The 12,426-nt window shown below is 54.9% G+C and overlaps 1 protein-coding gene across 2 annotated transcripts in view; it reads right to left on the bottom strand.

The window, feature by feature from the left end:
- Window positions 1-972: 972 nt before the first annotated feature.
- Window positions 973-12,426, bottom strand: part of SARDH (sarcosine dehydrogenase) — a 23,336-nt gene continuing 11,882 nt past the window's right edge. For both annotated transcript variants that reach the window (XM_015644632.3, XM_015644633.3), the window contains exons 14-22: window positions 12,060-12,173; window positions 11,413-11,551; window positions 10,781-10,894; window positions 8,933-9,080; window positions 8,447-8,540; window positions 4,214-4,376; window positions 3,803-3,971; window positions 3,209-3,344; window positions 973-2,322 (exon numbers count right to left, since the gene is read on the bottom strand). In XM_015644632.3, coding sequence (XP_015500118.1) covers window positions 2,197-2,322; window positions 3,209-3,344; window positions 3,803-3,971; window positions 4,214-4,376; window positions 8,447-8,540; window positions 8,933-9,080; window positions 10,781-10,894; window positions 11,413-11,551; window positions 12,060-12,173 — 1,203 coding nt within the window. In that variant the 3' untranslated portion in view covers window positions 973-2,196. The remainder of the gene's footprint in view (window positions 2,323-3,208; window positions 3,345-3,802; window positions 3,972-4,213; window positions 4,377-8,446; window positions 8,541-8,932; window positions 9,081-10,780; window positions 10,895-11,412; window positions 11,552-12,059; window positions 12,174-12,426) is intronic.

The following is a 12,426-nucleotide window of genomic DNA, read 5'->3' as shown; positions in this document are numbered from 1 at the left end:
TCCATCCCTCCATCCACGGGGAACATCCCACCGCATCCTGCCCCGCACAGCGGTGCCAGCCGGTGCCCCGGCCCTGCCTCCGGAGGGGTCAGAGCTCATCAGGCACGGTTCAGAAAGTCCTCCTGGGCTGGGAAGCGCTATATTTAGTGCGTTATTAGCAATGCTGGCTCTGAGTAATGCTGCTTCCCACCCCCGGAATAATAACGGTGAGGTTTGCTATTGTGCGGCCCCAGGGAGGGGGGAAGGAGCTTGTTTGCCAGCGGGGAAACTGAGGCACGGAGCAAAGGGACGTGTGGGAGCAGCATAAAAGCCTTGCCGGTTCCCCACGGTCCCGTCTAGCTCAGGAGGGCTCCACAGGTGCTCCCCCACGCTGGCAGGGAGGGAGGGAGGGGTGTCACAACACCTACCCAGCATTTCCCTCCCTCCTGCAGGGACTGCAGCTCCCCACCACACTCCTTCCCCCACTCCTTTCCTTTCCATGCCACCAGATGCCAATGACTGGGAACAAACAGTACCTCTGGGATGGGGGGGGAGGGGGAATGACAAATCTTTTGTCAGGAAAAATTGCTCCATTAAATACCTAATGTAAAATAAATTGCTTTTTGCTGTTGAGCTCCAAAGGGAAAACATTCAGGAGGAGCAAACGAGAGGCTGGAGGTGCTGCAGGAGCATCCATGTCCATCTCAACTTGGTGTCTGCCCTTGCTGCCCTGGGACAGGTGGGATCCAGGCCAGGTGGTCCCCAAGTTTCCTTCCCAGCCACCTCGGGTGTAAGAAAAACCTCAGGTCAGAGCACTCACTGCACACCAGGAAAGGTTTTTTAAAGCAAAACCTGATCTTGCAGGCACAGAGTGGATGCCTGGCTTGGCAGGGAGGCAGAATACTCCTTCACTCACAACAGGACCACAGCCACCCCCTCCCCTGCCCTCCACCTGCCAGAGGCAGGGCAGTCACCTCCTATTCAAGAGAAAAATTCATCTCAATCTAGTTTTTTAATGTTTTCAGTAAAACCAAAGCATTTCAGAGTTCACTCTCTTGCCCATGGCGCTCGTGGCACGAGGGCAAGGAATTGAAATCAGCTCTAAAGAGGGTTTGACCCAAGCAAACCTAATCAGGGGAAAAAAGGGGAAGAGCAGAGAGTGAGATTATTTCTTCAGGCGGGTGAAAGCTTCAGCAGAGAGCCTGGCCAGGGGACCAGAGCAAGGAATAGTGATGGGGAGTTGCTGATCCTTCCCTTCAGTGCACACTGTGTGTGTGGGAGGGCAAACCCTCCCTGCTGCCCCCAAGGCTGGCTCTGAGCTGCCAGAGGCTGCAGAGCTCTCTGCCATCATCCCCCCCTCTGTCAGGAGCTAAAAGGAGCCACCTCCAAGGTGACCTTTGGGGAAGATGCCACAAGGGACCAGGGAGCTGCCAGCAGATGGGGCCAAGGGTGGCTGTGGGGACAGTGTTCCTGCTGGCCACCAAACACCACAGCCTGTGCCACCAGCAGCCCAGAAAAACCCTGGCTGCCCCATCCCTGGACGTGTCCAAGGCCAGACTGGATGGGGATTGGAGCAAACTGGGATAGTGGAAGGTGTCCCTGCCCATGGGACCCATGGAATGAGATGGGATTTAAAGTCCCTTCCAAAACAAACCACTCCATGATCCTGACACACAATCACAAACAGCAGAGGAGAACCCACAGCGTGAGCCTGGGCAATGACCCTGAACTCCTGCCCCTTCCCTCCTCTGTCCCCACCCCAGTAGAGTCCCCAGCAGTCCCCAGGGCACAGCCAGGACGAGGTGACCCCCATGGGAGTGGGGACAGACGCAGCAAGGGACCAGAGGAACAGCAGGTTTGGAGGCTCCAGCTGTATTAACAGCACACCTAGCTTAAAAAAAAATTCATTTCCAGGCAGCATAGAACTACATTTGGGGGGAAAGAGTTTCCAGCAAAGTCATTTCATATACAGTGAGACCAAACACTGTTTGCAGGCCAATTAACCCATGGTAAACAATTATTGCTGCAGTGGCACCGCTTCGCTTGGGAAATAGAGCATCAGAGTCTTTGGACTTTTTGGGATCTCTTCCTCCTCTCTAATTCGACCCACACTGACTTGCCAAGTTCCAGGCAGAGCAGTTGCTGTGGCAGCTGACCCCAGCTGGGCCCATGGGGGCAGGAATTCAGGCAGCAGCTCCTCTCCCTCTCAGCAGCCGCTCAGTAAAAGCCCTTCACACGTTTGTTGTCGGGGTCGAACGGGGACTTGGTGTGAGCCTGGGCTGGGAAGGTCACTCCCATCCGCTCCAGCTCGTAGCTGCCACTCTTCACAAAATCCAGGGAAACCTGTGAGGCAGAGCCATGGAAAAACCCCAGTCAGGTGCCAGAGTCCCAGCTCCATCCCTGGGCAAGCTCCACACATCTGCTCTCTGCAGGAAACCCAGCTCTGCCATCCCAAGAAAGGAGGAAGAGAACTGGTAAAAGCACCCTACTTTTAAAAAAATTTCAGTGTTTGAAAGTTTTAGGTTTTTTTTTTTTCCCCTGTGGAGGTATACAATAGAAAAAAGGGAAAAGGAAAGGGGAAAAGAAAGGAGAGGGGAAAGGGAGAAAGAGAAGAGGAAAAGGGAGAGGAGAAGGGAAGAGGAAAAGGGAAAGGGAAAAGGAAAAGGGAAAAGGAAAAGGGAAAAGGGAGAGGAGGAACATTCATCACTGGGAGAAAAGTGGTTTCCCAGGGACAACTGGCCCACAAACCCACTTGCCTTGGGATTCTTGCAGGGATGCAGGATGAAAAGCCAAGGCAAGCAAGAGCAGGAATCACAGCACACACAGCTCTTGGCTGGCACAGACAAGGACCCTGGAGATGTCACCCCAACCTCTGTTCCCACAGCATGCTGCTTAATGAGGGCACCTGACTGATTATCCAGGAGTCTCCCAGGGTTAATTAAGAGCCTGCCCTGCTCCTATTGGTCATTGTTGTCTACAACATCAACTAATTTACTGCTGCAATTAAATATTTGGTTGCACTTAACACCTGAGGTGGCACTTGAGCCATGCATGGACCTCACACAGTGACAGTGGGTGACATTTTGCCACCGAGCCGTGACATTCCTCCCCCTCTGGGCTGCACAGGGCAAGCACGAGGGAGCTGCTGTCCCTTCTCCCAGCCAGGGGCAGCGAGGGCTTTGTGCCATCGAGGGAGGGAGGCACAGCCATGGCAGGGCTCTGCACTCACCGGGCCCCCCGCAGGGTCACGGATGTAGCCGTAGGCGATGGTTTTGTCAATGGCAAATCCAAAATCTGCCCGGCGGATGTGGCCCACCACCTTGCCGTCCCTCCAGACCGCCTCCAGGCCGAACATGGGCACCTTCCTGCAAGGCAAGGGCAGAGCAAAGCCCCTCCATGGGGCAGAGGGCTCTGGCTCTGCCCCAGGCCAGCCCATGTGCCAGGGCTCCCACTGCCCACAGGCTCATTCACCTCCCCGTGCTGAAGCCAAAGTCCCTCCAGCCCAATTTGCAAAACCTCCCGCTGCTCTGGCAAAACAAGATCAACCCCCTCACGCTGCTTGCAGCTCCCATTAAACATCCAACAGGGAATTTGCAGTGGGATTTAAAATGGGGATGGAATTAGAGCCAGCATCTGAGCTGGCTCTCACCCAGCCCCACGTGTGTCCAGGTGTGGCACCTGTGAGCACCCAGGGCTGGGTGGGCTCGGTGCAGGTGCTGCCCCAGGGGTGCTCCTGGCGCTGGGAGCTGCAGCACGGAGCAGATCCAGCAGCTGGGATGTAGATCCAGCAGTGGCTGTGCAGAGCAGATCCAGCAGTACTCACTCCTCTGTGGTAAAGCACACCAGGCGGCGGAAGATGCCCTTGGCTTTCTGAGCCTCCACAGCCTCCCGGCCCAGGAAGGGGATGCTGGACTTGAGCTTGCAGGTGAAGGCCAGACCTGCTTCTAGCGGGGTGTCATCGGGGCGCAGGTCAGCGTGCCAGTGCCTGTAGCCTGCAGGGAGCAAGCAGGGGTCACCAAGGGATCCCTGCACACAGCACCATCCCTGCCCCCCTGACACCCTTGGTTCTCTCTGTCCTGGGTAAAACACCCTCGAGAGGAGCCCCCCAGGGGAATCCTCAGCATTCTGAGACTCTGCCACACCTCCAGTCACACTGAAGCTGAGACAAAGCTCCTTGCCCTGGTTACCCCGCTGGAGGAAAAGCAGAGAGTGCTGCTGGGAGGAGAAGCAGGACCTTTCTCGATGCTGAGGCTGTCGATGGCTCTGTAGCCGGCGTTGGCGATGCCGTGCCGGGCTCCTGCCTGCATCACTGCCTGGTAAACCTTGACACAGTCAGCCCTGGGCACGTGCAGCTCCCAGCCCATCTCACCCACGAACGACAGCCTCATGGCACGAACCTGCAAAAGGGCACAAACAACCCTGAGCAGCTGGGCTGTGCAGGCTGGGAGAGGCCACACACTGCCATGCCAGGGAAAAGCCAGCTTTGCCTGGGAACCTTGTGGGAACCTTGTGGTGGAAGGCAGTTCTGTGCTCTCCTTTCTTGCACAAAGACAGGGTCAGAGTGAATTTCTCACCTCTGGACAACATCTCAAACCTGGCTACCATCTGTGCCAGTGGGCAGCATCCTCTGGCTATGGACTCCAGGGCTGGGGTGAAATGTGGTGCTCCAGCTCCAGCCAAGCTTTTGTCTCCCTCTGCTGATCCATTGAGACAGGGAAGCTGGTCCCCAGCAGGGCTGGCCTGCTTTTGGGGCACTTCATGACTGCTGTCCCTCCCACAGGGATGTTCCCTTCTTGGACAGTGCTCCCACAGCAGAGGCACCCAAAGGCAGGGGCTGAGCCCCGTGCCCTGCCCCATGTCCCATTCCCACCAGGAAATGCTCAGGTTTCCCCATGGAGACCGTGTCCCAAAGCTGTGCTGACAGATTAGCTCCACACCAAATGCAAGAAGCTCCAAGGAGGAATGAGCAGATCAGCACCAGGGTCTCGGTGCTTCTCCAGGGAAGCCTCATTCCCGAGGATGCAGCCTGGCTGCAATCCCAGGGAACAGGCTGCCCTGCCTGTGTTCCCCCAGCTTCTCACCCAGGCAGCCCTGCCTGCAGCTCCTGCTGTCCCTCTGGAACAGTCTCCATTCCCAAAGCTTTCCAGGCCAGCTGGGACCAGCCCAACTCAGACACCTTCCCTGGAGACAGACCTTGAGTCTGAGCTGCCTTTCCCTCTGGTTCATCCCAGAGTATTTCTCCACTTCCTCGCCCACAAAGCCCCTCTGGTTCATCCCTTTGGATACACATCCACCCCAAACACAGAGCTCGCTTTGGGGGAGAGATGGACTCCAGAGGTTTGCTCTGGATTGTGATCTGTCCTGTTGACAAAGCCACTTCCAGCTCAGAACACACTTCCAGGCTGGTTCTGGTGGCCTTGGGGCTGGCCTGGCCATGCTGGCTCTGGGTGAGGTTGGGGCAGAAGCTGCCTTTTGCCATTTGCTGAGCTCTTATTCCAAGCTGAGGCAGTGCCAGCTGTTCTCTGTAATCACAGGGACAAATGCAAACAGACACCAGCAGCTGCTGCCCAAAGCAGGCAGGAGTGCCCAAGGGCTGCCCGGGCTCTGTGCTGCCAGCCTGGCCAGAGGGCACAGCTGGGAGCACAAATCCATTCCTGCTTCCCCTAGCACAAAAATCACATCCTCAAGCAGAGTTTAGGGCAGCTTGTAAGAAGCCTTAATCTCTGCAATAGCAGTGGGGAGGAGGAAGGAACCCCTGGGATGGGGAATTTATTTTGAGGCTGCTCCCATCCCTGCCCTGGTCCCTGGCACAGCCCCCAGCGAGGCACCAAGGCTGGCAATCCCTTCCCCAGGAGCACGGGCACAAGGGGCTCAGAGAAGCCTTTTCCTCTACACAAAGGTGTCATCTAATTAGGGAACAGCAGAGATGAGGCTGCTGCATGCCAGCTTCCATCTTCATTGCAGCAGGAGATGCTCCAGGGATTGACAGGCAACTTCCTGGCTCATTAACCCCGTCTGTGACTGCAGCTAAAGTGCTCTTTACAATCAAGAGCACTCCTGGGAGAAACTTCCTCTCAAAGCTCCTGGGGAATGGGCATCTCAGCAAGAGCAGTGCCCCACAGAAAACAGGTAACCCTGGAAAACTGGGCTGTCAGTGACCAGGGGAGGGGTTGGGGTTGTCCCCACGTGTGTGAAGCCCAGGCAGGATTCACATCCCACCACAGAGGGGAATGCTAAGGCCTGGACCCAGCAGCTCTGCTGGATTCCCATAGGAACAGGTCTTTCAGCTGGAGCTGTGAAATATCAATTTCTGGGTTTTTCTGCAGCAATTCAAAAGCATTCTAGGTATTGTAGACAATGAAAACCTGGCTTTTCCTCTGTCTCCAGCAGTGAGATTCAAAGGGGGACCTTTCTCTGCTGTTCCATACAATGAGAGACTCTATATATAAACTCACAAACCAATCTATAATTTCCAGAGTCGTTAACTCGGCTGGAACTCTCCTTTGACTCCAGCTGATTTTGTTCAACTACTGAGTTAATGCAGGCAAATCTCGGTGATAACTTTTTTAAGATGCTGGGTTCAGTTTAATCCCCCTGGAAAGTGATTATATCATCAAAGGCTTCAGCCTGCTGCCCTGAGAAATCCTCCCACTCTAATTCTAGCATGGGTTGGGATCCCTGGTGTTCATTGTCCAGTGGGAGAAAGGAGACCTCCTGAAGGGTGGCCCTGGCAGCAGGCAGGGTGTCCCCTCCCAGCCCACAGCCCTCAGGCAGGAGATCTTTTCCCTGTCCATCAGGGAATTTACCCACCAAAGAATCCTCAAAACTTCTGCCAGCTCTGTCTTCCTTGAAGGAGTGGATTATTTATAACAAACTTGAAGTGAAATGCAAATAAACTCATCGTGCCCGTGGAGACAGGAACATTTCTACACCTTTCCCAGGGCATAAGCAGATTATTACAAGATGATATCAGTCTGCTGACAAGGAAGGGTGTGGGGAGGATTAATGGAGACTGAAATCCAGCACTTTGGACAACCTGCACCTGTGGATTGGCTTTGAAGACCCCCAGGCTGTGGTTCCCCTCCAAAGGACACTGAACTCAGCGTGGGTTGAATTGTTGAGCACCCAAAGGCCAGGGTGCATTGATGGCAATGATTGGAGATTAATCTGACTTGGGCAAAGTCTGTGTCTCAGTTAAACCACCTTAAGGCCTGGCCAGGTTCTTGCTCTCAAATCAAGATGCTCTAATTTGATTTAGCAGCAATCCCTTCAGCAGGCAGCTGCAGTCGAATTAAAGCCATTTTAATTCTGAATGAAAAGTGGCTGCACGTGGCTTAACCTGATTTCTTTAACATCCAGCCTGCTGCAGGCTCCTGGCTCTCCTGCTGCCTTTTATGAGATTTACTGCTTCACCTTCACCTCCTTCAGCCCCCACCAGGCACCAGAGAGCCAGAGCAAGTCCTGGGCATGGTCCCTCCTCCCATCCAGAGGGATGCCCTGACCTGCCCAGGTTTGCCATGGAAAGGAGAGGGTACAAATTCCACCCTCTCTTCAAAGTGTTTTTGCAGCCATAGGAATATTTCACATGGGATAAACATCACTGAGAAACCAGAGTTTCTCCGGGAAACCTCGCAAAAGCTTTTCCCCAATAGCCAAACTTGCCAGCAGCAGGTTTTCTCAGGACATTTCTCCTTTGAGAAAAATGACACTTCATGGCCACCAGCTCTTCTATTTAGGGTGTTTCAAGCAGGCTCAATCAACAGCTCCAGGGCATGTGTGAGCCCTGAAGCCTGGGCAGAAGCAGGATGATCTGTGCCTGTATAGGAAGCTTAGGGCTGTCAGGCTTCTCCTGTGATCAAACACAGCAGCTCCCAGGCTGCCCAGTCCCTACTGCCAGTACCTGACAAGCTTGGCATTAAATTGTCCCCATTTTTGTTATGAGGAGGAGGAAATAGAAAGTGTCTGGAGTGTCAGGTAGATCTCACCCCCCACCCTAATCCATGGAGGTATCTCACATTCCTCTAGCATCACTGCAAAGCCATGAATCATCTTGTCCCTTCCCCAGGCTCAGTGGTGTGACAGTGCTGGGAGGGCTGGGAGGGCAGGATGGCACCTGGCAGGCAGTCAGGGAGGGAAACACACTTCTCTCACTCTGGGTTTTCACCTTTTCCTACAAAAACCACATCAAAACCTCTCTGCAATAAAGCAGAGGCAGACACATTCCCAACAGAGGGGGATGGCACAGTTTGCCCAGAGTGGCTGTGGCTGCCCCATCCCTGGAAGCTTCCAGAGCCAGGTTGGATGGGCTTGGAGCAACCTGCGATGGTGGAAGGTGTCCCTGCCCATGGCAGGGGGTGGAACAAGAGGATCTTTCAGGTCCCTGCCAACCCAAACCAGTCTGGGATTCTCTGCTTGGCTGGTGGGTGCACAGAGCCCAGAACTCCATTTTGGAGTGGTCCCTTCCTACCTTGCATCCTGCAGCCGTGGTGATCTTGTGTGTGGAGAAGGGGAAGGCCTCATTGCTGAGGTCAGTGTCAAGCACTTCTTGGAGGACAGCACGGCTGTGGGGAAACAGCAAAATGGGAGCAGTGAGGGGACTCAGCCTGCCTTGAGGGTTATTCACAAAACTTGCCCTCATCTTGCTGGCAAGACAGACTTCTCACTCCAAAGAGGAGCTGAGAACCTCAGAAGAAATTTCAGTTCCATGGGAAATGGAGTGATACCCCAGCCAGATCAGCACTTGTCATCATGGGGCTCACACTGACCCCTGCCCAACACGGGAACCTGCACCTGAGGCAAACCTCCCTCCACCCCTGAGTCCCTCCTTCCATCCCTGCATCCCTCCCTCCATCCCTGCATCCCTCTCTCCATCCCTGCATCCCTCTCTCCATCCCTGCATCCTCCCCTCCACGTCTCCACGGTCGGGTTGCAGGGAGGAGCCCACACTGATCACCTCAGAGGGCCCTGGATGCTCATCATGCCCAGCTCCTCTGAGCAGTCGAGGAGTTTGCACTGGAATTTCATGTCCTGCAGCACGGTGGTGATGTGGGACCAGTTGTGCTGAGCCACAGCCCCACCGATGGCCAGGTAGTATCCATCCCCTGGAACACAGCCCCGGGCAGCCTTTCAGAGCTGAGAGTGCTGGGCTGGGCTGGTTCTGCTCTGCAGAGCCTCCAGGGCAGCCCTGAGCCTCTCCAGCTTGCCCAGCCCTGGGTGGGACTGCCAATAAAGGGGTGGGGGGGATGGGTTAAAGAGTAGTGGGATTAGGGAAGGCTTTGGCACTCTGCTTTTTCTGGGGCTCAGCACAGTGAAAACCAAATGACCCTTAACAGTGAAAGTCTGTGAGCATCACAAGAAAAAACTCCTTGAGACCAGCAGCAAAAGCATCTGCACTTTTGTCCCAGAACAGACCAAGGGTGGAAGGAGCTACAGGTGGAAGCAGAGAATGCTACAGTGACCAGCCCATAAGCAGTGTGGGAATTGTACTGCATGCAAGGAAGAATTTCATCTCCTCAGTAATCCTGGGTGGAAAAATCCCCAGGGATGTTGTTTGAGAGCTGATTAATATGTAATCAATCTTCCCTCTGTCTTTCCTGCCACTACGAAATTGCTCGCTGGTATTCTGTCATAATAAGTGCAGCCACCTACTGTAATTGGAAAAATAGACTTTGCTGTGATTAAACTCCTCCAGCGCCCGCCAAAGCCTGCAGCTCTGCCAGCCAGTCCCACCCTGCCTCCTGTGCCGGTGGCCCAGACAGGAGGGGAGAAGGATTCTCCCACAAAGGAGAAAAATCACTGGTACCCACACTGCTAAGACCAACATGGTGAGATTGTCCCATGGCACGGCTGGAGGTGACACAGCGTGGGGCCAGGGCTCTGTGACACCCTGTGCACACCCTGTGACACCCAGTGAACACCCTGTGCACACCCTGTGACACCCAGTGAACAGCCTGTGAACACCCAGTGACACCCAGTGAACAGCCTGTGAACAGCCTGTGAACAGCCTGTGCACACCCTGTGCACACCCTGTGCACACCCTGTGCCACCCAGTGAACACCCTGTGCACACCCTGTGAACACCCTGTGCACACCCTGTGCACACCCTGTGACACCCTGTGAACAGCCTGTGAACACCCAGTGCACACCCTGTGCACACCCTGTGCACACCCTGTGAACACCCTGTGCACACCCTGTGCACACCCTGTGACACCCAGTGCACACCCTGTGAACACCCTGTGAACACCCTGTGCACACCCTGTGACACCCAGTGCACACCCTGTGCACACCCTGTGACACCCAGTGAACAGCCTGTGAACACCCTGTGCACACCCTGTGAACAGCCTGTGCACACCCTGTGACACCCTGTGCACACCCTGTGCACACCCTGTGCCTGGCCAGGCCTGAGCTCAGCATCCTCCTCCTCCTCCACAGCTGCCTAATGCCATTTCTGTCCCCAGGGCTGCTCTGCTGCCTTTCAATCCCCCTTCATTGCAGCTGATAAGGACTCGGACAGAGGTCAGAGGCGCCAGCCAGGGCTGGACAAACCCAATAACAGCCCTGGGGACAGGGGCCATAATCAGGTTACAGGGACCGAAGGATAGAGGTGGAAAAAGACAGGTGGCTGCCATTAGGAAAATGCAATCAGCCCTGTGCCTGCAGCCCCGAGCTGCTGGAACAAACCTGCCCAGGACTGGAAAAGCCTTTGTGTGCATTGACACGGCTGAAAAGGCAGCGGGAGAGCCTGGGAATTCAACTGTGGGAGGGTGGACACAGGCAGAGCATCCCCAGGGGCTGGGTTTTACCTTCAAAAGCAGGGGCCAGGGGCGAGCCCTGGGCCCCAGGACTGATCCTGCTGACGGTCAGGTCGCTCTCCACACCACCCTGCTGGTTCAGCATGCAGGTGTACACGGTGGAGCCTGCAGGGGACACACGGCCACCGCTGCCCATCATGGAGCACAGCAAAACGTGTCCCTGTCACCATGAAATCATCCTCCTGGTTTGTCCTTACCCACCCTGCGGGTCCCAGCACCAGCAGGGGGAAAGGAACGATGCTTTTTTTCCCCTTTCCTGTGTAAGGAGCTGAATTTGCATCCTTAGAAATGCCACAAGCTGCTTCTTAGCCTCGGAAAAGAGGACAACAAACCGCAGCTGGCAAGGCTGTGCTTGATTTACTTCAGCACCCACGGCACCTCCAGATGTGAGCCACAGCTGGAGCCAGAGGGAAACCTCCCTCCTTCATCCCCGAGCTCAGAGCACTGAGCCCCTGTGTAAATGAGGCAGAATCCAGACTGTGGTGAGGACAGGGAGAGCAGCCTCTCCCACACACTTCTCATACCCTCTGCAGAGGCAGCACTGAAAGGAAAAGCCAGTCTGGGTTCCCCTGGGTGGTTTTGGGGTGAGACTTCTCCAGCAAAATGAGGAGCTGAGCTTGTACCTGGAGCCTTGCTCACATCAGCACTGAAGAGCCAGTCTGCTGCTTTTGTAGCATCAGGTCCAACCAGGTAGAATTTCCCAAAATAAGACATGTCAAAGAGAGCCAGGGCGTTCCTGCACGTTAAACATTCATTCCTGATCTGCAATTAAAGCAAACACGGCTGAGGCTGAGCTCTCAGCCCACAAAGGGAAACACAAATTAAACCATTTATGTAATGGGGAATGATACCAGGATGCTCACCTGGTGCCTTTAAAGGCTTCAAAATGCTCCTGAAAGAATCAGGTATTTTCTGGAGTGAGCCTGACAGGCCATCCCGAGCCCTTGATCCCATTCCTCACCTCAGTAACTCAGTGACAGTTATCATTAATAACACCCAAATTTTATCAAATTGAATTTTTTCCTCCAAGCTGGTCTCAACACTTTAGGAAAGCAGCATTATAGCTCCCATGGCCTCTCTCCTGAGGTTTCTGAGCATGGGCTACACATTTCCATTAATGTTTTGGGGACATTTTTTGCCGCTTTGGAGCTTCCCCTCCCTCTGAGCATCACTGAGTCTCCCCAGAGCAGTGACAGGACACAGGTTCTGCTGCCTCCAAGTCCCCCAGCTCCCTGGGAGTTTTGGCAGGGCAGGATGGGCAGTCACTCACGATGTGGTGGTGAGGGGGGAAGTCGAAGGTGTACTCGTCCCCGAGCAGGCGGTTGTAGGTGTAGTCCCTGTGGCGCTCGTGGCCGTAGGCACCGTAATAATCGTAATCCAGGACCTGGGGGAGAGGTGGGAGCACGGGGACAGGGAGGAAGAGGATCTGAGGCTGAAGCCAAAAGAGTCCTTGTCATATTCACCCCACTCCTGGAGAGATGGCTGTGGTGGTGGGTCCCCACCCTGGCATCCCTGCTCACCACAGGGATGGGGTCCCCCCCCGACATCCCTGTCCATGTGGATGGATCCTCACCCTGACATCCCAACCCTCAGTGATGGATTCCTATCCCAACATCCCAACCCTCAGTGATGGATCC

Source organism: Parus major, chromosome 17 (genome assembly GCF_001522545.3).
Source record: "Parus major isolate Abel chromosome 17, Parus_major1.1, whole genome shotgun sequence".
NCBI lineage: Eukaryota > Metazoa > Chordata > Aves > Passeriformes > Paridae > Parus > Parus major.
Note: the sequence above shows the minus strand (reverse complement) of the source record. Positions and strands in the feature narration are given on the sequence as shown.